At 41.1% G+C, this 24,877-nt stretch overlaps 1 protein-coding gene across 1 annotated transcript in view; it reads right to left on the bottom strand.

The window, feature by feature from the left end:
* Positions 1-280: 280 nt before the first annotated feature.
* The window catches only part of RAB38 (RAB38, member RAS oncogene family), a 44,051-nt gene continuing 19,454 nt past the window's right edge, over positions 281-24,877 (bottom strand). The window contains exons 2-3 of the mRNA XM_075197911.1: positions 20,722-21,002; positions 281-466 (exon numbers count right to left, since the gene is read on the bottom strand). Coding sequence (XP_075054012.1) covers positions 314-466; positions 20,722-21,002 — 434 coding nt within the window. The 3' untranslated portion in view covers positions 281-313. The remainder of the gene's footprint in view (positions 467-20,721; positions 21,003-24,877) is intronic.

The raw sequence follows: 24,877 nt of genomic DNA, 5'->3' as shown, positions 1-24,877 counted from the left end.
TGCCAATATCTTGAAAACTTGAATTGTGCAATTTTTCATGTTAACAAAAGAAAACTCTAGTTACTAAGAGATGTATGTTATGTTTTATTTCATTTTGGTTTTCTACCATGTAGTGCAGTACCTCATTAAGCCCTGAAGATGGCGCTTAAAGAACCTATAAATTACTTTCCTTTCTTATTTGACCCAGGTACATAAATTCGAAACACGAGCTTCATACATAGCGTAGGGATAAATCATCAGTCAGAATGGTTATTGTAACTACAACATTTTTATTGGATTTTATTGAACAACTGTGCCAAGGAAAAAAAAAATATTAGAATTTAACGCAAGCAGAACAACTAGCTATTTTGGAAGAATTCATTTGGGGTTTTACAACGTCCTGTTCCACGGACTGCATGAAATCGCTCTCACTGGCAATAATATGTTTCACCAGACACCTGGAGGCTTCGTCGATGTTGATATTTTCCTGTAGAAAAAAAAAAATTGCCATTAAAATGAGAATAGCCATTTCATCTTTATGAGTATTTGAGAACCAATGATACAGATGAGGTTCACTGACAGTCTTTGAAATACAATAGATCAGGCCTGTACAACCTGTGTCTCTCCAGGTGTTGTAAAACTACAAGTCCCAGCATGCTTTGCCAGCTATCAGCTGGAGAGCCGCAGGTTGTCCAGGCTCACAATAGACAGTCCTGAAATAGATTATGATGTTAATGTATATTGGCCTATTGTGACAGATTGCTCTGCCAGAAAATATTATGGGAATATAGAGTATTTATTTCTAATTATTTATGAAAAAAATCTGATTTTGTTGGTTGGTCAGTACTGCTATTATCCTTTTCAAAAAACACTAGCAAGAAGCATTGATGCTGAAGACAGATAGAAGTACAATTTACTTGTAGCTGAACTTAAATCAGACATATCTACTACCTGAATTTTTGCACTGGAAGGGTTATTTATGAAAGCACAAAGCACAAATTGAGTTGTGTGATATTGAGAAATGTGATTTTGCTAACCTGACGCCATCTTGTTGCCTTATAGCCATTTTGTTCTCTTATAGCTTAAATACAAATTAGATGCACCTGTTTTGTAGGAGTAATTCATTATTTGCAAGGCTATGCTTATAACCTTGGAAATACCAGACAGGAGATAAGCCAGCCCCCCTCCTGGGGAGTTCTAGTGTGGATAATGAGAGAATATACTAACATCTGTGTGAAGGGAACATGAGTGGTTAAAACCTTTTGGGGCGTAGTTTTCTGTAATACGTGATTTTTGCTATATAGATAGGGACTTGTAACTAATAAAGCAGAGTTTATTGTACACTCAAACCATGCAGTGTATTTAATTCTCTCCAGCTGATGAGTTCATAACTGATAAACTGACACTTACAGGTGAACAATCTGATTTAGATTCGACAATATCATGCGTGTTTTTTCAGTAAATGCACTTGTTTTTACGTCACAGCACGCCTATGTGTAGGGCGAAGAGGTATAGACAATGTAACAGTTTAAATGAATGAACTGGGTGATTTGAAGTTATGTGTTTGCACATGTATGTCTTCCAATGGACTTGCGAAAATACATGCATCATACTTTCCAATATTTAACATCGCGGAGCGGAGCTCTGGGTGGGTGTAACAATCGCCCAATCACATCATCATGGCATGCTGCGATTCACAGCATTGTGAGGAGGGGCCACAACATCTAGTCCCCATTCGCTAGAGAAGTGGGCAGAGTGCACAGTACTCTAGGGAGACACAAATTCATTCTTGCCAACCTTTGAAAAGAGAATTCCGGGAGATCCCGGTCAGGGGGCTTCGTTGGAGGGCTGGAGGGGGCGGGGCACGGTCAATCACATCATTTTGGTCCCACCCCCGCAACGGAAACATCATTTTGTTGCGGGGCAGGGCCAAAATGATGCGATTCACAGCGAATCGCGCAATTTTGCAAAGTAAATTCCAGTATGTGGGATACATGCCTGCTCTCCCGGGAGATTTCCAGAGTCTCCCGGACATTCCGGGAGAGTTGGCAAGTATGCACAAATTTGGGAGTCTCCCAGACATTCCGGGAGAGTAGGTAAGTATGATAATTCAACTTTTATATAGGCAGTTTTGAGAACAAGGAAATCATCATCAGCTATTTATATAGCGCCACTAATTCTGCAGCGCTGTACAGAGAACTCACTGACATCAGTCCCTGCCCCATTGGAGCTTACAGTCTAGATTCCCTAACATACACACCAAGAGAGACTAAGGTCAATTTAATAACAGCCAAGTAACCTACTAGAATGTTTTTGGAGTGTGGGAGGAAACTGGAGCAGACCCAGGAAGAACATGCAAACTCCACACAGATAAGGCCCTGGTCGGGAATTGAACTCATGACACCAACGCTGTGAGACAGAGGTGCTAACCACTGAGCCACCATGCATGCACTCTGAAGTGCAATTGACAGCAAAACAGATGCATTTGAGCTAATTGTGATCCACATCTTTTGCTATTTGGAAATGACCCTACACGTGCATACAATGTGCTTCTGCTATGTTACAAGTTAAAATTGCCTTTATTTCAACGTAGCAAATCCCAACGAGGTGGGAACATTAGTGGGAGAAGCAGAAATAGACGAACATCACAAAGTGACAAGGGATCAGGTTGGCAGGCAAGAAACTGATAATGCAGCGTAAATAGATACAAATAATAAAAATACTGAATTTAGAGCAACCTAAGAGTAATATTACAGCCCACCTAATGTACAATTACATGTTCCCAGAAGTACAGTAAATATTCTGCAATGTGTCTAAAACAGTGACAAAAAATGAAGGAAAGTTAAAAATGAACTCATTTTCTACCCTGCCTGTGAGTAATAGCCATTGCTGAATATAGCTCAAGTCCTGAAAACTATTAATAAATCACAGGAGGGTACTTTGCGGCCAGGTTCCCAGATTCCACAGCTATATAACATCATTTTCAGCGTGGTGTGAACATCTAATCAGTGCTAGGAGCCAATCGGAATGCAGGAACGTCACAGCGGGTTATATGCCTAACAGGAGATTAGGAATGCAGCTGAAAATATTTTTAGTTTCCTGAAACATCACAAGGGTTTAGGTAGACCTGGGAGATTAAAGGAGGGATTCCTCTGTTCCAGCTGCCTTTCGTGTAGTGCTGCCTCTCAGATCTAATACATTGGTTTAGTACTAGCTAGTGTGACCTAGTTTCTCACAATCAACTACAATTCCCAGCATGCTTTGTCAGAGCAGAGCATTCTGGGACCAAGGTAAAACCAGCAAAATTCCCCCCAAAGCCCCACCCATACTGTACAGCACCTCTCAACATTTCAGGTGTCCAAAGATGAGTTTCCTCCTACAAACTGAAGAATAATTCCAACTACAATGTATTTTTTTAGCTAATAAACTTGCCAATAGTCCCAATGATTGTGAGACAGTCAGGAGTCGGACCCTACTTGCCAAGTCTTACAACCTGCCCTCCGGGAGCTCTCGGAGGGTAGGTCATTTGACAAGAGCGGGAGGGGGCTGTCACCGTGGCCCGCCAACTGTTATGAAATGCTGAGATTTACGGCATTGCATAGCAGGAGGCGGAGCTATATGTGTGAATTGCGTCATTAAGACCCACCCCTTCCGGCATCCAGGAGGATGCTTAATATTTCAGGAGTCCGAGAGGTCTCCCCCGAACTTCGGGAGTCTCCTGGAAATTCCTGGAGAGTAGGCAAGCATGGCCCAAGGGCACAGACAGGCAGGAAAGTCTGACGGCCTCGCATGAAAAAAAACGTAGTTTGGTTATTTTCCAGGGGTCTCCACAATATGAGATAGCCCACTTTTGCCCACTGCAACAGCAGATTCTCGCCCCCACCTTAGCAGCCAGGAACAGTTCCTACTTAAACTGCGCTGTGTTAGTTTCCAACGCGGGTGCTGACATTGCTAGCGCTGTGTTTAAACTTAACCTCTTCCCTAGGTGGAATTATCTTTTATCACAAGACACAGTTTGCACAGCTACACTCCCCAGCAAATCACTAAAGCAATTATTAATACACAGGATGGATACTGTTATAGAGCCGAACGCATCTTTTGCATACTTGCCAACTCTCGGAAACAAGTTTCCGGGAGAGGGGGCGTGACTGGAGGGCAGGAGGGGGCGGGACGAGGCCAAACGTGTCATTTTGGTCCTGCCCCCCGCGAAAACGTAATTTACGTCGTGGGGGGCGGGTTCAAAATGACGCGATTGGCCTCGTCCCGTCCTCTCCCGTCCTCCAAAATGGCGTCAATCACCAAGAATCGCATCATTTGACGCGATTCTCGGCGAAATCCAGGATGCGGGAGAAATGCCAACGAGCCCGGGAGCCCGGGAGACTGAACCGAATTTCGGGAGTCTCCCGGACATTCCGGGAGAGTTGGCAAGTATGATCTTTTGGGAGCTATAGGTGATGTTTATTCATAGAAACACATCAGACAACAAAACAAAACATTTGGTAGAAAATAGGGACAATAGGCAACCAAGATGGATCTATAAACTTTATATATATATATAAAGCATACTTAACTACTCTTTGTACCTCCCCCTGAGAGGTCTTGGAGCAGAGGTCCAAGGGACAAGTGTTGTGGGGAGCGATGTGGCGATTTGCATCGTCACAGTCCCGCAATGATAATTTGTATCACTGAGCGGTTGGGGCCAAGCCGTAATGATGTGATTTGCATCAGCTCGCTCCATTAAGACCCAGTCAACTCTGATATCGGTTCAGGTGGACAACCCCGAAATTTGTAAGTCTTCCAGACATTCCAGGCTGGTAGGCGAGTATGGTGTAAATGTGTGGCTGACGGCACAATCTTGCTGCACCAGTTTAACAGGAGACTCACCTCATTATTCTGTGCTCTTGCTCAAATTGAAATGCTAGGATTAACTACATGTTAGCATAGTCCCCCATTCTTGCATATGGACATGCAGGAGTAACTTGAGCGGAATACTCTGTACTGTTACTAATATTCTAATGCTTTGATTGGCTATAAGTTGTTCTAGCCCCACCCACTTCATCTTCTGCATTTCTGTCTGTCCTGTGTTGAAAAATGAGTAGAACAGGTATTCTGACATCTAAAAAGAGGAACAATATACATCATCACATGGTAAAATACTACAGCCATATGACCTTAATTATATAATTCTATTGTTCTAAGTGTTGTGTGGCCAAAGCAGCTGTCTCTCCTGCCCACTTGCTTATCTAAAGATGTGGATCAATAGAGTGGGAAGCTCGCCACAAACAAGAGAGTCAGATGGTGCCTTAGAATGTATTACTGGTGCCGACGTTCTATGCTGGTAACACAAATTTAGATCTAGCCAGACAGTTGTGTCATTTTGGACTAAATTGATCCAACATTCCATTGTGTATAACCAGACAACAGATTGGATGTGATCAGACAGAGCACTAAATGTAGTCAGCAGAAGATCCCTAGGAAAGCAGGGAAAGGAATTTAACATTGCAATCATTTGACCCAATACCCAAACATCTTCTGCGTAATTTGGTCTTCAGCTTGTGTGGCCAGATTGGTCACTGAGTCATGTGGAGATCAGGCAGTGGGTAATTCCTAGACCCAGTGGGTACTCTTCTTATATCTCATGACTAGATTGTAAGCGCTCACAAGCAGGACCCTTTCTCCTCCCGACTTTTTGCCTGCTCTTATTTTTTCACCCTGTGCTTCTTTTATTATTCCTCTTGCCTGCTATGTACCATGCTTTATGTTTGTTCTCTGCCCCCTATGTATTATTGCCTCCTATTGCCTCCTATGTATTATGATTAATATTTTGGTATTTGACTTATGCTCCTTGAATTTTTTGCATTTTGCCTTTGCTTGCTCTATATTTTGCTTGGTTAGACCTCTAAGTTTTATGTACTATACTCTATATTCCCCCTTATACACGGCAGTGCAAAGTTTTGCGTCGCATTATAAATACATATATATATATACATATATAAACAATAATAATACATCTCAGTAGCTTTACGTCTTCCATCCAAGCTGTCTGGTAGAATTATTTACCAATTGGCAGCACGGTGGCTAAGTGGTTAGCACTTCTGCCTTACAGCACTGGGGTCATGAGTTCAATTCCCGACCATGGCCTTATATGTGTGGAGATTGTATGTTCTCCCCGTGTTTGCGTGGGTTTCCTCCGGGTGCTCTGGTTTCCTCCCACACTCCAAAAAACATACAGGAAGGTTAATTGGCTGCTAGCAAAATTTACCCTAGTCTGTGTGTGTATGTTGGGGAATTTAGACTGTAAGCTCCAATGGGGCAGGGACTGATGTGAGTTCTCTGTACAGCGATGCGGAATTAGTGGCGCTATATAAATAAATGATAATAATAATATTGCTTCCTTTGAACTATGTCATGTTAAAGTGGTCGTCCACTTTTAGACAAGTTCCTCAAATTATGCTCAGCCCCCATCATGTAGCGAATAGGGGAGGGTCTCACGCCCAGGGACCTGCTGTTAATATAAGGGTGGACACTACGGGGCAGGAGTACATTGGTTAGGACAATAGAGTCCTCTTGTGGTGTGAGATGCAGCAGTTACATCGGCAGTGTGGTAAAGCTCCTGGCTGCAAGTCATGACTGGTGCCCTGATTGAGGACAGGACATAAAAAGGTCCTAAGATGGGCAAACCATCTAAAGCAAGTGGCGTGTTTGCGAGATAAAGTGAGCAGCAAAATAAACACTAAGATATTCTCCTAATGCTGAGTTATTGGACTATTTGCTTGTAAATCTCAATAAGCAAATAGCTTTCCTGTCTGGTAGTTTTAGCTGACTCTTGAATTCTACTACATCATGTTAATTTCTGTGTTATACCATAAATACATTCCTTGTAAACACTTCATTTCATTTACGTAATAAAGACTAACTGGAATTTCTACAGCCATCGTTATTTCCAAGGTCATTGTGATGAAACGTCTCATCGAGAAGCGGTTCCGTGGAACTGTATATTTACAATACTTAATAACCAGAGCCGTGGAGGAACAATCAATGCTTTACTGCAAATGCTGCGGACTTTATTTATCGGTAGCCTCCGCCGTATGTGATTGCATTTCCTTCTGCTTTTAATAGAAACATAAAACTCTGTGGATTTGAGGCAGATTTAGGTCTTATTCACACTGTTCAAGCATTTACAGTACAGGGCATTGATTTACACAGTACTGTTCACAGCTTTGTGCTGACACTAATCCTCTTGTAATAGAATTTGTATTATTCAATGCTCATTAGTGACCTGATAGTAAGCCTAGGCTTAGGCAACCTGGCATGCTGGAACTTGCAGTTCTACAACAGATGGAGAGCCATAAGGTGTCTACCTCTGTACTAACTAATATGCTAACTCTGCTGTTTATAAGAACAATGCCACAGTATAGGAGAATAGTGCATATTTTGCTGTGGTCCATGCAAAATTATTTTATAGTTTCAATTTATAAATTAAGACGTTTGATTTTATTACTGAAAAATGTAATAAGAAATGTTCAAAATCTATTTTCCTACTATCTTTGTCTAAGTGAGATAGGAAGGAATGAATGTACAAAAGTGATAAGGGGCTTAAACAGCAGCAGATAAGTAGCAGTAGAAAAATAATAGTACTATACCATCAACATGCAACAAAATAAATAACATCTTGGTTCAACAATATGCAAACATAAATCGACACAACACATAGGTCGCTGAATAAATATATCCCATTTTAAACTTAGGCACTGTGCATCAGTGAAATGGATTTCACTGGATAGATACTTTAGGAGACAACCAGTTGCTAGAAGTTATTTAGACCATTACACCAAATGCTGTGACAGCAGATAATATAGACCAGTCAATCACAATACTTTTAGTGCAAATATACAGATCATACTTATCACACAAAAATCCGTAGAGATGCAACAAGGAGTAATCCATGTGGTTCAGATGAGATGCTTTCTAGTTCACTTTATGATTTACAGAACCCAAGGGGGTAAATTATAATCCACAGGTTTAAGCGAAGTGTCTTGTACAAGTTGAAATCAGTAGTCACCTTGATGCAAGCGTGACTCCTGAGTTGCAACCAGAATGCAAGCAGTATGGAGCTTTTCCTGTACATTAAAAATAAATAAAAATGGGCAACGTTCCCCCCAAAATTTCTCAACCAGTCCCAACACTGCGTTCGGCTAATGACCGTCGCCTCACCTCCCCCCTGGTCACCTCCTCCCATGCTCGCATCCAAGACTTCTCCCGCGCTGCCCCCCTTCACTGGAACCAGCTCCCCCGCTCCATCAGAACATCCCCCAACTTGTCCAGCTTCAAACGGGCCTTAAAAACCCACCTCTTCCTCAAAGCCTTCCAGTCCCCCACCTAACCGACCTCCTTCCAGCCTCCCACCTACCGCCCTCCCTATCCTGCCCTCCTCCTGCCTCCCTCCTCGTAATTCTCCTCTCCCCCCTCTCCCTCTCTGCGTCCTCCCCCTTTCCTCCTCCCACCCTTGTGTCTCTGTCCGTCCTACCCTCCCCTTAGATTGTACGCTCCTTTGAGCAGGGCCTCCTCTCCTCCTGTTCTCCACCACCTTAACTCTGCTCTCCAGCTCCTTGTCTCCTCCGTGAGGTCCTCCTGCCTCTAGCTTCACCGCTGGGGGCTCTCACCTTTCATCTAGCTGTACTTTGAGCTTCTGAGTTACTGTGCTTTTGTTAACTGTACCGTGCTGTCTCACCCTGTATCGTGTTTCTGTATGTCCCTGTACGGCGCTACGGATACCTAGTGGCGCCTTATAAATAAAAATTAATAATAATAATAATAATAATAATAGACAGCCTGGGCTGGTTCTCACTAAAGCAGGGGACATCAAGCATGGGTCCAACTTCTCCAATGGATAGCAGCCCAGTGGGCAAGAGGGCCTGAGCTACTGAGGAACCACTCACCGGAGGCGTAACATGCATGGACTACTACACAGTTTGATTATTATATTTATTTATATGTTCTTTATCTGTATTTATATTGTGTTCCTCCTTTTACATACTATTGGGATTTTCTCGTCTTTTAAATTTCAATGTTATTCTTACTGTTCATTACTTGTATGCTAACCCTATAATACTGATTCCTATATTCACATCTCCATTTGCCACGTACACATTGTCTCTTTATTAGACTAATTCCAGTATGTTCCCCATCCCAGAACTACTACACCATTTTATTCCAACCTAATTCTCCTTTTTGCTTATTAGTCAGAATTATCCTATTTGGATTACTACACAGTTTGATTATTACATCTATAGGTTTATCTGCTATGTTCTATATTTGTATCTACATTTTGACTTTTTACAAGCTTTTCGAATCTTCTTCTTACTATTAAAAACTTGTATCCCAACCGTACAATATGCACTACTACGCGTACATATTCTATATCTCCCATCTCTATTTGCCGACTGTAGGGCTGATGCACTGTGTGGCGTACGCCAGTTTGTGTAGCGTATCCTGCGTGAAATAATGCCCAGAAAGTGGGCGCTCACATGTGCTGCTATGCAGACTTGCGTGATACTGGCTCTTACACCCGTCTGCGTCTGGAGAAGTGGGATGGAGGAAGTACGGGGCCTACGAACACAGGCCGAGTACACTAAACCTGTATTCAGACCCTATGTCGCTTATATCGTATCCCTACCTGACTTATTCATATACCATATACAACTAGACTTCTCGTTTGTTCTTGCCAAATATACATGCCCCTTTTTACACCTATTATATCACCTCCACTTCCACCATCTCCATCCTAGCATCTAGAGTCTTGCACCCCCAACTACTCTGTCACAAACACCACAATAGATGTCGATCCAAGGGACGTCTAAGGACCACTGTCAGTGCTACACTTTATCATTTGTGACTTTTTAACACGTGCATGAAAGACATGGATTTAGCCTAAACCCATGTTTTATAAATAATGTGTATGTGAATGGGTTGATGCGTATTTCTAAAGCAATTTCCCGGATGAACTTCTATTGGTGACAAAACGCGTTGGTTGTTGACGAGATCGGTGAATACTCAGATGGCCTTGATGTAAGTGAGACTTTGATACAGTGAACTGTCGGGTTGTATCTCAGTCGGTAATTACAAAGACCAAGCAAGTCACCACTTGGATAGTGGCATCTAGTCTAGAATTAGATACATGAATATCTTTTAAGCTTCATGTAAGTTATTTTAATCCTTATTACTTAATTTCAATGAATTATCGTATATCCCCTTTCTTTCAAGTCAATATCATATGCCCCCTTTCTTTTTCTGTTTCTGTATTCTAGTTTCTGCAATCTGGGTGTATACCCACTAAGGATGGGTTTGTAAAGGGTAGCAGTAGAAGTTCACAAGAAAGACTGTCTGCACCACTTCGGCATAGAAATATTTGCTTTTATCTGAGAGCATGATACATAGTGCAGTGTTTAACTATTTTGATACATAAGCTATATTTTAGTTTTCAAATCCAACTTTTACAAGGACACATCTCAAAAATTCATGTTTTACATTACGTTGCATTGACAGGTGAGCATAAAGCCTTATGTGGGAATGTTTTATATCCTATTTACAAAGTACATTTGTTTTATGCACATGTGAAAGGGCTCTCAATCTATATCAGCACTAAACTAACAAATATTCTGTGTCCTGAGCAACTGAACCTGCACCGGCAAATTATCACCTATCTGTAAGTGCACTCAGCAAATATAAGCTTTCACTATACAGTAACTCTCTGCGGACGTTACTATTATCCAACTCTTGTGGAAATTGATGTTTAACTTCAGCCTCAGCAATGCCAGAAAAACTATTCCTAAGAGTTGACGAGGTATATAAATATTTTTAGAGGGAATCGAGCGGTATAAATAAATTATGATGCATTTGATATTTTTTACTTATGTTCTGAAAAGAGATGACCTCTCGCTCTATATTAAAAAAGTGGGAAACCCCGAGTGCTATCAGAGACACCACTAATGAGGACGTGTATAATTTGCTTTACAACTTGAGTGAGATCCAATAAACACCTAACGGCTGATATTGTCACCTTATAACCAAACATATCATAAAGATACATAATTATAACCTGAAATAAAACACGGACACGGTTTTCAATTTTGGCAAACTAAGGTCACGGTTTTCATTGTATAAATGATGGTTAGCGAAGAATGCAATGGTCAACAAATGCTCTACCCACCTTCACCTAAACTACCCAATCCACCCTTAATTCATTCTCTAGTAATTGAAGACGAAGTCTTTTCATTCATCTCGTCATCACACCCTACAACCTGTCCCCTCGACCTTATTTTGTCCCAGCTTCTCCGCTCCCTCTCCTCCACTGCATGCCAGCCTCTATCTCACCTCTTCAAACCTGTCTCTCTCCACTGGCATGTTTTCTTCCTCCTTTAAACATGCGTTCATCTCACCAATTCCAAAGAAACTATCTCTCGTTCCAGCCTCTCTCTCCAACTACCGCCCTATTTCTCTCCTCCCCTTTGCCTCCAAACTACCTAAGCTATTAGTGTAGAAACACCTGTTTCACTTTCTCTCCTCTCATTCCTTTCTCGACTCTCTGCAATCAGGCTTCCGCCCCCAACATTCCACTGAAACTGTTCTCACAAAAGTGATCAATGATCTACTTACTGCAAAGTCTAAGGGTTATTTCTCCATCCTCATTCTCCTGGACCTCACTGTGAAGAGATTAGATTCATTTTGAACACTTATTATTACTGCTGATCACCCTCTTCTCCTACAAACCCTTCACTCCATTGGCCTTTGTGACACAATTCTTTCCTGGCTCATTTCTTACCTATCAAACCGTTCCTTTAGTGTTTCTACCACTGACACTTCCTCCCCTCCCCTCCTACTATCTGTTAGGGTCTCACAGGGTTCTCTTCTTGGCCCTTTACTCATTGTGCACCTCTTCTTTTGGGGCACTAATTTGCTCATTCATCCTCCAATATCACCTTTACCTTGATGATACCCAAATCTATATCTCTCCCCTGACCTCCTTCCCTCTGTACTATCTCAGGCAACCAACTGCTTCTCTGCTATCTCCACATGGATGTCCCAACGCTACCTAAACCTCGACATGTCAAAAACAGAGATTATTATCTTTCCTCTTGCCAGAGTGAACACCTGCCCTCAAATCTCCCTTAACGTCAATAACACCACAACATCCTCAGTCTCACAAAGCCCACTGCCTTGGTGTCACACTTAACTCCACCTTCTGCTTTATTCCTCACTTTCAGACTCTCTCCCAGTCCTGTCAACTCCACCTTAAAAACATTGCCAGGATATGCCCTTTTCTTACTCAACATGCTACCAAAACTCCTATCCATTCTCTTATCATCTCCTGTCTTGACTGTTGCAACCTCCTGCTATCTGGCATTCCTGAAACTCATATATCCCCACTTCAATCCATCCTAAATGCTGCTGCAAGACTGACCTTCCTCTCTCACTGCTCCTCATCTGCTGCACCACTTTGCAATGCCTACACTGGCTCCCTGTGTCCTCAAGAATCAAATTCAAATTACTCACCCTTACCTACAAATAAAAGCCCTCAACAACACTACCCCTGTATACATCTAAAATCTCATATAAAAATACTCTTCCTTGTCTCGTCTCTGTTAACCACCTCTCACTCCCACCTACAAGACTTCTCCCGTGCTGCTCCCTTCTTATGGAATTCCCTTCAACGATTAATCAGGCTTTGCCACAGCCTTCAAGTCTTTAGACGCTCTATGAAAACCCATCTCTTTTTTTGAGGTGACCTTATCCCCGATAACACTATTCACACTAATGCACCCTCACAACTGTCCCAATCTCCAATATGAGCCACATTTGCTCTTGTTCCAGCTGTGCCCTCTTCCACTTAGAATGTGAGCTCTCTAATGAGCAGGGTCCTTTGTTTTCATGTCTGCATTTATTTTGTCTACCATCTATGTCCTTATTTTTTGTATGTACTGTTTTCCTATTGTACGATGCTGTGGGGCACTGTGGCGCCTTACATATCATATGATAATATTACTAATAATAATAAAGTTCAACTACCAAGCTAATACTACAAATCAAGCATAGGGATGGCCAACTGGCCCAGATTGCCAGGCGCTTACTACAGCATCAGAGAGACTATAACTTCTCTGGCTTCAAAGGACACATTCGCTGAAATGATGCCGAGTGCCTTCGCAGAAAGGATCCTAGCGGAGACAAATAGACAAATTGGGAAGAATCCTGAGGGAAAACATAACCTCTTGCGCCATGTATTAGCTGCGGACTGCATTGCTTCCCGCCGACTATGCCTCGTCTGAATCAGGAAAAAAATGAGGTTAACAACACAAACCATAACACAGCACTTAGTCAGACATATGGTGACCTGGAGGATGGAGGGACTTTGTGCGGCAAAAGAGGGAGAACTTCCTGTTCATGGACACTATATAGGCTTGATTGAGCCACTCTCAGTTGCAGGCTATTGGATGTAAATCCAAAAAGAAATGGCTGTAATACTGACTTTAGAGGAATTGGCGATGTTCTACTATTAGGACTGACCACAATAATACGTAATGAGGCATCCTGCCCATTGTACACAGTGGGAATGATTTCCACATTCTACTTGGTACAATCTAGGAAAAGTCAGAGAGAGTTTCAAAGGTGTAGGTTTTATTACGATCCTGTACTTTGCCTGTTGTGAATGTCATTGTCTGCTGCCCGCCTTGAGACCTCTTTTATTCATTGGAAGATTCTCTTGTTTTGCTGTCTTGGACTGAGCTATTGATTGCTGTCAGAATTTGACCTTAGCCTGTGTACTGGACTGAGCTATTGATTACTGCCGGGATTTGACCCTTTGCTTATGCATTTGGGACACTGCTATTGATTGTTGCCTGTATTTCACCATTGTCCATGTAGTTTATTATTTTGCACGGAAGGAAATTGATGGCTGATTTTTCATATAGCACACAAATACTTGATAGCTGAAATTTAAAAATGATGTAGGACATGCCCAAGTCCAACTATAAATCTGTCCCCACATTTTAAATTTACCTCCCCCTCCAATGCAACATGGTTTTGCCAAGGTGCAAAGTTACTCTTTTTTCTTGCTTAATGACTCAGGCCCATTGACTTCAACACACAAGCAGATACATTGGGCCTGAGTCATTAAGAAGAGCAAAGCAAAAAAAGGAGTACATGTGATCCTGGACAAAACCATGTTACAATGCAAGGGATGCAAATTAGTTTACCATTTTGCAACTAAACAAAATACTGACTTTTTATATCATGTAGCACACAAACAATTGATAAAAAAAATTTACACTGAAATTTAAAGTTGATCTAGGACATGCTCTACCCCAACTATAAATCTATCCTCATATTTTAAATGTACTTCCCCCTCCAGTGCAACATGGTTTTACCCAGGTGTAAAGTTACTTCTTTTTTACGCTTTGCTATCCTTAATGACTCAGGCCCATTGAATGAAAATTTCTAGTAAAATCATGTAAGCAAGATCTAATTGAAAATGCACTTTAAAAACAGGGCAGTTAGAGACAGAGAAGTTAGAAAGGGTGGATTACAACAAAAGGGTTCCACTCATAGTGAAATCAGTTGTATATTTGTGACAAAATTGAACACTGTGGCTTACAGTATTATATTAAATGCACACTAGTGAGACAATGGTGTCATCTAAGAAGGGATACCCTTTCAACTCCTATTACACCTAATAGAACACCGGTTATTTATAAGGAGAATGGCTGAGAACTGGGACTATATGACATATTGGAGGCCTCTCATTTGTCCTAATCAAGCGGGTTGACTATTGAATCATAGTTTAAAGAAGAAACCTAGAAGCAAGCATGGGTGGTCACGGACTTAGCATCCCTTCCACTCCTCGCTCCTGAGGTCAGTCCTTATATTCAGAGGACGTAATTTTACCACTTTTCTGGTAGCTAGTGTGTTGCTTATCCATTTCCTATAGCTAAATGGATAGATTAAGACTCTCTGCGTCTGGCTGGTAAGTTCATGAAGGTAGAGAGACTGAATGACAGAATTTGTTGGTGCAGGATGACATTCTTCATAACCAGTGAGAGACAGATTCATAAGGACTTTTCTAGCCACCAATAGCTCAATAGCCCAGGGCACACTATGGTGATGCGTAAGTTTGATATTATTTTTGAATGGGTCAAACACATCAGCTAGTGTGTGTTTCAGGGGATGGGGCAAAAAACCCTGTAGTTTTAGTCTTCCTACTGGACCAGAAACATGTGTTTCCTTATGAAAGAGAGATGTGTTGAGCCACTACTATAGACATTATTATTATTATTATTATTATTATTATTATTATCATCATTAATTTATATAGCGCCACTAATTCCGCAGCTCTGTACAGAGAACTCACTCACATCAGTCCCTGCCCCATTGGGACTTACAGTCTAAATTCCCTAACATACACACACACACAGACTAGGGTCAATTTGTAAGCAGCCAATAAACCTACTAGTATGTTTTTTTTTGGAGTGTGGGAGGAAACCGGAGCACCCGGAGGAAACCCACACAAACACAGGGAGAACATACAAACTCCTCACAGATAGGGCCATGGTCGGGAATTGAACTCATGACCCCAGTGCTGTAAGGCAGAAGTGCTAACCACTGAGCCACTGTGCTGCCTCATTAGTGACATTAGTGACATTTTTAGTGCCTCCTACCCTCAAATGATAGTTTTTAGCAAATTAACAACACACTTATTCAATAATGAGCTTTAACACAACAAACACAATAGGTTGGTACTGAACACAATGAGCCTAACACAACAAGTAGATGTCAAATACAACAAGTCTAAGATAACGAGCCCTAACACAACAAGCCTAACAAAACTAGTAGGCACCTAGCACAATAAACCTATGATAATGAGCACTAACAGGACGAGCCTAACACAACAGGTAGGTGCCTAATACAAGAAGTCTAAGATAACGAGCCCTAACACAACAAGCCTAACAAAACTAGTAGGTACCTAACACAACAAACCTATGACTATGAGCCCTAACAGGACAAGACTAGCACAACAAGCCTACGATAATTATAAGTAAGTACCTAGTACAACAAACCCACGATAACACAACATGCCTAACACAACAAGATGGAAACCAACACAAGGAGCCTAACACAAAAGGCTGGTACCTAATACAATGAGCCAAAGATAACAAACCCTAACACAACAGGTAGGATCGTAACATAACGAATCTAACACAAAAAGTAGGTACCTAAAACAGCGAGTCTAAGATTACAAGCCCTAACACAACATTAAGCCTATGATAACGAGCCCTAACACAAGCAGTACCTAACACAACAAACCCCACAACAGTTGTTATAGCTGACTTAAAAAGTCAGAAAAGTTTAATAAAAGTTGAATATGTTTAATACTTTGACATTTATAGAGGAGACCAACTTATTAAACGTATCAAATATTCAATAAAATAATAAATGCTGCACAGAATTTTACACATTTGTCGCTGGTATTCAAATGTAAGTACAATGTACACTCATCAGTAAAATGAACATAATATTGATAATTATAATCTTATCTTATTTACATTCAAAAATTCTACATGATTTGATGCTCCCCACCACAGACAACCTGAGTACAGAAAGGGATAAGGATACAGGGGGACACTAGTATAGATGTTTAAGTCAAATGATGACTTGGGAGGAAAAGTTGCTAAGTGGATTTAGGAAATATGAGTTTAAACAAACATCACATAGTTATAACTATTTCAGCAAGAGTAAGTATTAAGCTGTAAAGACGATAATCGTAATTTTACAGGTTCAACGTTGCTGTCATCCTGAAAAGCATAAATGTTATTCACATTTTGATGCTGTCAATGGGACCGCACCAATCAGCATACACAGCCACTCCTTCCTCTTCACCCATGGTGACTAAGGGAGATTATCAATTGGCATTCAAACCCTTGCCTATAGACCTGCCCATCTCAGTACCAGTGGCAGCTGACAGGGTGGAAATATTTATTTCTTTGACAGTGTTTGAATGTCGTTATGGGTGTTTTATAATCTTCCTGTCCTCAGTTGGGTTTTTGTTTGGATTCTAAACAAAGGTGTGGAGTTAAGAACAGACGTTTCTTGTCCTTTCGTCTACCCATCGAAGTCAAAGTATACACTGAAACCCGAAAAAAGAAATCTTTTTTTTTTTTTTTTTTTTTTTTATGTTATACCATTTATATATCAGTTTAATGTACTATGTTATTTTAAATGTTTATATAAAAAATACTGTGAAAACATAATTGTCTTTTATATTATTTTTTACCTTCCTATAGTTTAGTTTTCAGGAAACGAGTCGGTTGCCGGTATAAAATGTCAAAAATGAAAAGCATACGGTTAAATAATAAGCAAGTTGATTGGAATCCCTGTGGGCTCAATTCTTAGTCTGCTGCCAACGGCAACTGCATCAATTGTTTCTGGGAAAAGACTTATTGAAAATGATAGAACTTCTCTAGCCCATTTCATTCTGGTGGGAACAGTTAATTTTAGCAAACTGCCACAGAAAAGGCGACATCTAAGAGAAGTAAACACTAATAATTCAGCCTTGTGCCACGTTAACACGATCTAAAATACTGTTTTACATTCACATTGAGATAATACAATTTTATTAAATTCTTTTATAAACCAGTCAAAATGAAAAATGCTTTCAAAGATAAATTGATCCCAGGAAACATAGCTCAAAACATTATATCTTATATTGAGAGTTTATAACCCATTTTTAAATCACTTTTATTTTATTAAAGCAACAATCCTATGAAAAAAATCAGGTGTGTATTTTTAACATAAATCTCTTTGGCAGGCTAAAAGACAAATGTTGGTATTTACCATAATCCCTTGTTTCTTTTCTCCTTAAGGCTGCTATTAATGATTTAGAATTCTGGACTCCCATGGCAACCACAGTCACAAGGTACTTGATGTAGTGAGAAGAGAGGCTTTGGAAAGCCCCTCTTATCTCTGCTTGCACTGTGACATCCTCCTTCTCCCCCCTCTGTCATCACATTACATGCTCAGAGCTGTGAGCCTGTGTCTGTATAGCAATATGACTGTGTATGTCAGCCATTTCTGTTTGCCAACCTGAGAGCTTTTGAACAGGAGATAAAGATTTGGAGTAGGATAGCTAAGAAAAATTATGTAAATGCTTAAATGATACTTAACTTGCTATTTAAAGAAAGAAATCTATGTGGAATAGTTGCGATAATATACACTATATGGACAAAAGTATTTGGCCACACCTGTTAATTATTGAATTGAGGTGTTTCAATCAGACCCATGGCCAGAGGTGTATAAAATCAACCACCCAGCCATGCAGTCTATATTTTCCAAAACTTTGTGATACAAAATGGGTCTTCTGAAGAGCTGAGTGATACTATATGATGCCACCTTTGCAATAAGATGGTTTGTGAAATTTCATCCCTGCTGGATATTCCACGGTCAACAGTAAGTGATATTATTAGAAAGTGGCAGCATTTAGGAACAACAGCAACACAGCCACGAGGCGAAAGACCATGTAAAATCACAGAGTGGGGTCAACAATTGCTAAGGCGCATGGTGTGTAAAAATCGCCAATCCTCTGCTGATTCCATAGCTGAAGAGTTCTGAACTTCCACTGGCATTAATGTAAGCACAAATACTGTGCGGCGGGAGCTTCATGGAATAGGTTTCCATGGCCGAGCAGCTACAAGAAAACCTCACATCACCAAGACCAATGCCAAGCATCGGATGGAGTGGTGTAAAGTACACCGACACTGGTCTGTGGAGCAGTGGGAACATGGTCTGTGGCGAGACAAATCATACTTCTCTGTTTGGCAGTCAGATGGGCGAGTCTGGGCTTGGCGGAAAACGTTACCTGCCTGACTGCACTATGACAACTGTGAAGTTTGGTGGAGGAGGAATAATGGTATGGGGCTGTTTTTCAGGATTTGGGCTAGGCCTCTTATCCCCATTGAAAGGAAATCTTAATGCTTCAGCATACCAAGTCATTTTGGACAATGCTGTGCTTCCAACTTTGTGGCAACAGTTTGGGGAAGGCCCTTTTGTATTCCAACAGGACTGTGCCCCAATGCACGCTTGAAGCCACTGAGATATTGCAAAGGTGGCATCCTATCACAGCATCACTCAGCTCTTCAAAACGACCCACTTTGTATCACAAATGTTTGCAAATGGAGACTGCATGGCTGGATGCTTGATTTTATACACCTCTGGCAACAGGTCTGATTCAAACACCTCAATTCAATAATGAACAGGTGTGGCCAAATACTTTTGTCCATATAGTGTATGTGTGTATATATATATATATATATATATATATACATATATATAAATATATATGTATATGTGTAAGGTAAGTAACTGGGATGTGATAGTGTTACAATGAAGGCAGTAGGAGAAGTGACATTATAGCATACCACCGTCCACCATATACACCCCCACTTTGACCACTGGTTATAGCTGAATTCAGTGAGTATTTAAATTTTTTTAACAACAGGCCTATGTTGTTGCACTATTAAGCACCCTCTAAAAGTAATTTGCAAAAGTGTAAAAATTAGATATTGCAATGGCGACCTGTTTGCCCACCTAGCATGACCACTTCTCTTTTTGAGAGGCTCCCATAAAAATTGGAGTGCACTAACGTTTCCGAAATTGTGGCCATCTCATTCAATTTCAACTTAACTTTTCTTATAAAATACTGTTCGCTCCAGTCTCATTTCTGTCTTAATGTCATCATGAGAGGTGGATGAGATTAGCCTTAACATAATTAAATTTATTGCATTTACCCACATTACATACATTGCTAAAGCCATTCCATTGAAAATATAGGATGACTCCTGATAGCTAGCACCTCCTGTGTACCCATAATAATCATTTTTTTGTCAACTTTTTGTCAATTGACTTCTAATTCTATAGCGATGGAGTTTATTGTAGTTTATAGCAGTGCGCTACTATTGACTTGATTATACCAAGATATTCACTGGTAATCTGACTTTTCACACAATTGCGCAGATTGTTCCCTTAATACGTAGCCACTGAGCACTTCTCACTGCACTAAATTGTACTCCATCTGTACAACTCTTTTATAAAGGATGATGTTGTGAACTTTGCAGGCCTGATGCAGAGTTGAACGTACACCTGTTGAAGTAACATAAACTGCATGATTTCGCTCTACGCATTCCCACAAAAAAACAGAGTTGTACGCACCCACACTTGCGCCTGAAGAAATGTGACGGGGGAGGGAAGGGGTGTTCTAACAGGCTGAGTACAGTAAGGGTGTGTTTGTTGAATTGCAAGGAGAAGCAGACCAGAGAGCAAGACGCGTTTCGCCTTTTACAGCCGTATTATTTGCACCAGCCTAGGGGTTGATGTAAATACACCTTGATTAGGATGGCGATATTCAGCGCTAAGTAACCTCTTCTGATTGGCTGAGTGAGAGTTCCATAAACCAGGCGCATATGCTGCAGATGTAGAGTTGGACTCATCATGAAACGCGTGGCCTCAGCATATAGGCTGAAATATGCTAGTTTTGCCTGGGCTGTAAATTATTTCTAAGCTTTGTACAACTCTGCACATACAGATTGATAGATACATTATACCTGTGATATCAGTGACTCTTGAGTTTGTAAAGCTTACATAAAACAGTTTATAATGTTTACTCTCTTTACTTCTTTAAAACAGTATTCACTGCAACCGTACCTTTGCTGACGTTTCAAACCAGCCGACAAAGCCATGTTCCTTGCAGAACTGGTCCATTTTGGTGCAGTTGTTTACAAATCCATCTTTCCCTTGGTCACATTTGTTGGCTAGAAGTACGGCTGCTACCGGCAAGCCGCTAGAGAGAGTCAATTTTGAGTCTAAATCCTCTTTCCATTTTGTCACAGCCTCGAACGTTGCTGGCCTTGTGACATCAAAGACGATGAATGCTCCTACGGCTTCTCGATAGTAGACCCGTGTCATGTTCCCGAATCGTTCTTGACCTGGAAAAATAAATAAATAATAAAGCATTTATCCTGTCCTTGTCTTTCATTGTCTTCTGCTGTTGCCGTCTAGAGACAGAAAACACCTGTTTTTATAGTAGAAACAATGTTTCCGTGTTCAATAAATAAGCCTCTAAGTGCGTTTATTAAAGTTTAGTTGCTTGTATTGGGTATACATTGGCCTAGTCCCTTCTACTTCCAACCTCCCTACACATGGCTGAGCTGAAATATTCTGTGCTGCTGTTAACATTCTAAAACACTAAATACATTGTTTTAAGGACACCTAAAAACCTAGTATAGAGAAAACATGGTAGGCAGCATTGTAACCTTTTGCCTGGTTTTTTTTACCAATACGTTGGTGCATTTTCTGGGCTCTGCAAAACAAGGCTGACCTTGTACTGTCGAATAGAAAATATACATTATCCACATAAATGTATTAGGTGAACTGTGTTGTGGACAACAAGGACCATGGAGTAGATTTACTAAATTGAGATGAGCCCACAGCAGCCGATCATATTCTAGCTATCATTTATCTGGTATGTTTTAGAAATGAATAGCTAGAATCTGATTGGTTGCTATAGGCAACACCTGTTCATTTTTAGAAGGTTTGATAAATTGACTCCCATGAGTACATATTGGTACATTGTCTTTACTAAGCTGCAGTCATGTAGCAGATAGACACCTTTACATCATGATAGCTTTATAGTATTGAACTACCACATGCTGCAAGTCATGTCTATGGATAAGAGTATAGGGCCTCACAGCGCTGGGGTCATGAGTTCGATTGCCGACCATGGCCTTATCTGTGTGGAATTTGTATGTTCTCCCCATGTTTGCGTGGGTTTCCTCCGGGTGCTCCGGTTTCCTCCCACAATCCAAAAACATACTGGTAGGTTAATTGGCTGCTATCAAATTGTCCTTAGTCTCTCTCAGTCAGTGTGTGTATGTATGTTTGGGGATTTAGACTGTAAGCTCCAATGGGGCAGGGACTGATGTGAATGAGTTCTCTGTACAGCGCTGCGGAATTAGTGGCGCTATATAAATAGATGATGAATACTTTTTTTTTCCTCTATGCTTCCTGATTGAACTTGCTATTGAGCCTATATATTGTACAGTGTGTTGTGTCTGTCTCAATATGTCAATTGCCGTTTATGTAGAGCGTGCACTCATATTCAAGAGGGTTAACTTCAGATCCGTTCTTGTTAAATACGAACGTGTATATGCCCGAATTACATTCGTCTTGTGTGCCTTCCTGAATGAGGCCTGTCCCAAGCAGGCAGGTAACAAACTATGTGATTAGGAGAATGAAGCTCTATGTAAATTTCTTGAAAAACTTGTTGCATGAGATTTTGAAAATAAATCAGTTGTGTAACCCTGGGGTAATCCACTGATGTGAGGTTATGATGAGGTAGTAATCTGAATAACCTTTCTTGTCTTCTCTGTCACTGTATATATTCAGTACAACATTAGGCTTTCTGTCCCCTGAACTTGTACTATTATTATTACCATTTATTTATATAGCGCCACTAATTCCGCAGCGCTGTACAAAGAACTCACTCACATCAGTCCCTGCCCCATTGGGGCTTAGAGTCTAAATTCCATAACACACACACACACAGGCACACACACACACAGACTAGGGTCAATTTGTTGGCAGCCAATTAAGTGTGGGAGGTAACTAGAGCACCCGAAGGAAACCCACACAAACACGGGGAGAACATACAAACTCCTCACAGATAAGGCCGTTGTCGGGAATTGAACTCATGACTCCAGTGCTGTAAGGCAGAAGAGCTAACCACTTAGCCATCGTGCTGCCCATACTATTGCATTTGGTCACCTAACGAGCTGGTACTAGTTTGTGCTGTCACATGCCAGAGATTGACTTCTGCATTTTGCCCATTTCCAACGTGAAAGAGCCCTAAATCCAGGGGGAGGCAGAGCTAAGGGTCAGGGGGGCATCTGTCCACCGGACAAGTCACCTAGTGGGCTACTTTGGGCTGCGACACTGGGCCACCTGCATTTGTTTCTCTTTAAAATGTTCCCAATAGGCTGCTGAGTCAAGTATTGCGCCCCCAGGGCTAGAATTTGCCAGCCCTCCACTGCCTAAGTCCACCGTGAAGCTCGTTAGGTGGCCAAATACAGGTGTTAGTTTAAAATCTTCAATAAAACAATTGACATAATCCACTGACCAGAAGGAATGAGATAGCAATCTATGGCAAGCTGCTTCCCCATTCATATTACAGATCTTTTATTGTCCTTGACACACAATGTACTGTACAAACTCTTTGGAAATCAATGCATGCCAATGAATAAAAGTAGACACTCATTTAATTGTTGGCAAACTTGAAATAGGTTACTGAACAGTTTCATAATTAAATGTCCTCCAATTTGTAAACTGTCTCAATTTTTTAAGTGGTAACTAAACTTTTCTCACAACTACTTACTGAGCAACTGAATAAAACTTTGTACAGCTCACAGGGGTTATCCAATGGCGTTAGGAGAACCGTAATGGCAATGCACGTCGAAGGCGATCAAATCGGACATACAGTGGTAACCAGCACTGGTGTTCTGGGAATGGGGGTGGTGGTTAATGGAGAACACTCTGCTCACCCCACTTGCAGTGAACACAGTAAATATATCAAGCAGTGTCTAAGTAACGCACTACAATGCAAAACAAAAAAAAGGTCAACCCCATACCCGTTTACATGATTTTATTACTGTTTAAATTAAATACTAGTGTCAGCCCATAAATGACACATCACAGGCTGTGTAATCTTGTATCAAATTTTTAAAGCATTGAGTTAATTAATTTTAGAGTGGGTGTCGGAATCTGGCAACAGAGATGTTTAGCATTATTTGGATGACTTGCTCTTTGAAGGTTATACAACATCTCCTGTTTAAAGAGCTACCTTCACATGTGTTCAGGCCACGACTGGACAAGCCTTTTGGCTCCACAAAAGCTTTAACCCAGGCCTGTCCAACCTGCGGCCCTCCAGATGTTGTGAAACTACAAGTCCCAGCATGCCCTTCCAGCTATCAACTGGTTGTCTACCAGCAAAGCATGCTGGGGCTTGTAGTTTCACAACACCTGGAGGGCCGCAGGTTGGACAGGCCTGCTTTAACATTTTCAAGTATTGAGAGTGACACATCACTATGAATGTTCCATCTCTCTGTACAGCTAATTATTGGATTAGAAGTAGAGATGCTCGGGCTCGATTTTCTGAAAACCGAGCCCACCCGAACCTAGGGGATCCGAGTAGGCTCGCGAGCCAGCTCGGTATCACCGCGCGTCCTCGGATCAAAATCAAGGCAAAACGTCATTGTTGAATTGTCGGATCTTGCCGGTTTTGAATTCCATAAGTATCTCCCTCCCCAGGAGATCCAGCGCCATTGCTCACACAGAAACAGGGGTAGCAGTGTTCTTGTCACTCTCCAGTCTCCAGTGACATTGCTCAGTGGAAATGATTGGAAATTAATGTTATTGCGGTTAATAATGTAGGGATAAAAAAAGAGCCAAATTATGTGGTTTTAGAAAAAAAAAATCGTGATTTTAGGAAAAAAAACGGGATACAAAACCAAAACAGGCAAGGGCGATTTTGCCAAAACCAAAACAAGACGTTAATCCAGATCCAAAACCAAAACCAAAACATGGGGGTCAGTGAACATCTCTAATTAGAAGGTGGTCATTATTTCCAGTTAAAAAGGTTGGATGGCATTAAGTTGCAGGAAGCTGATTCCTAGTTTCTACCTGTACAGCAGTCAGCCATTTGCTTCAGAACTTCCAGGAGCGATTATTATTTGCCTTCTGGTTATTTTGGTGTTTTGGCCGGCTTCTTTAGGAGCTCTGCACTTGGGTGAATTAGTGGGCCCATTGC

Source organism: Mixophyes fleayi, chromosome 2 (assembly GCF_038048845.1).
Source record: "Mixophyes fleayi isolate aMixFle1 chromosome 2, aMixFle1.hap1, whole genome shotgun sequence".
NCBI classification, from domain to species: Eukaryota; Metazoa; Chordata; class Amphibia; order Anura; family Limnodynastidae; genus Mixophyes; species Mixophyes fleayi.
This window is presented reverse-complemented; position numbering and strand designations above follow the sequence as displayed.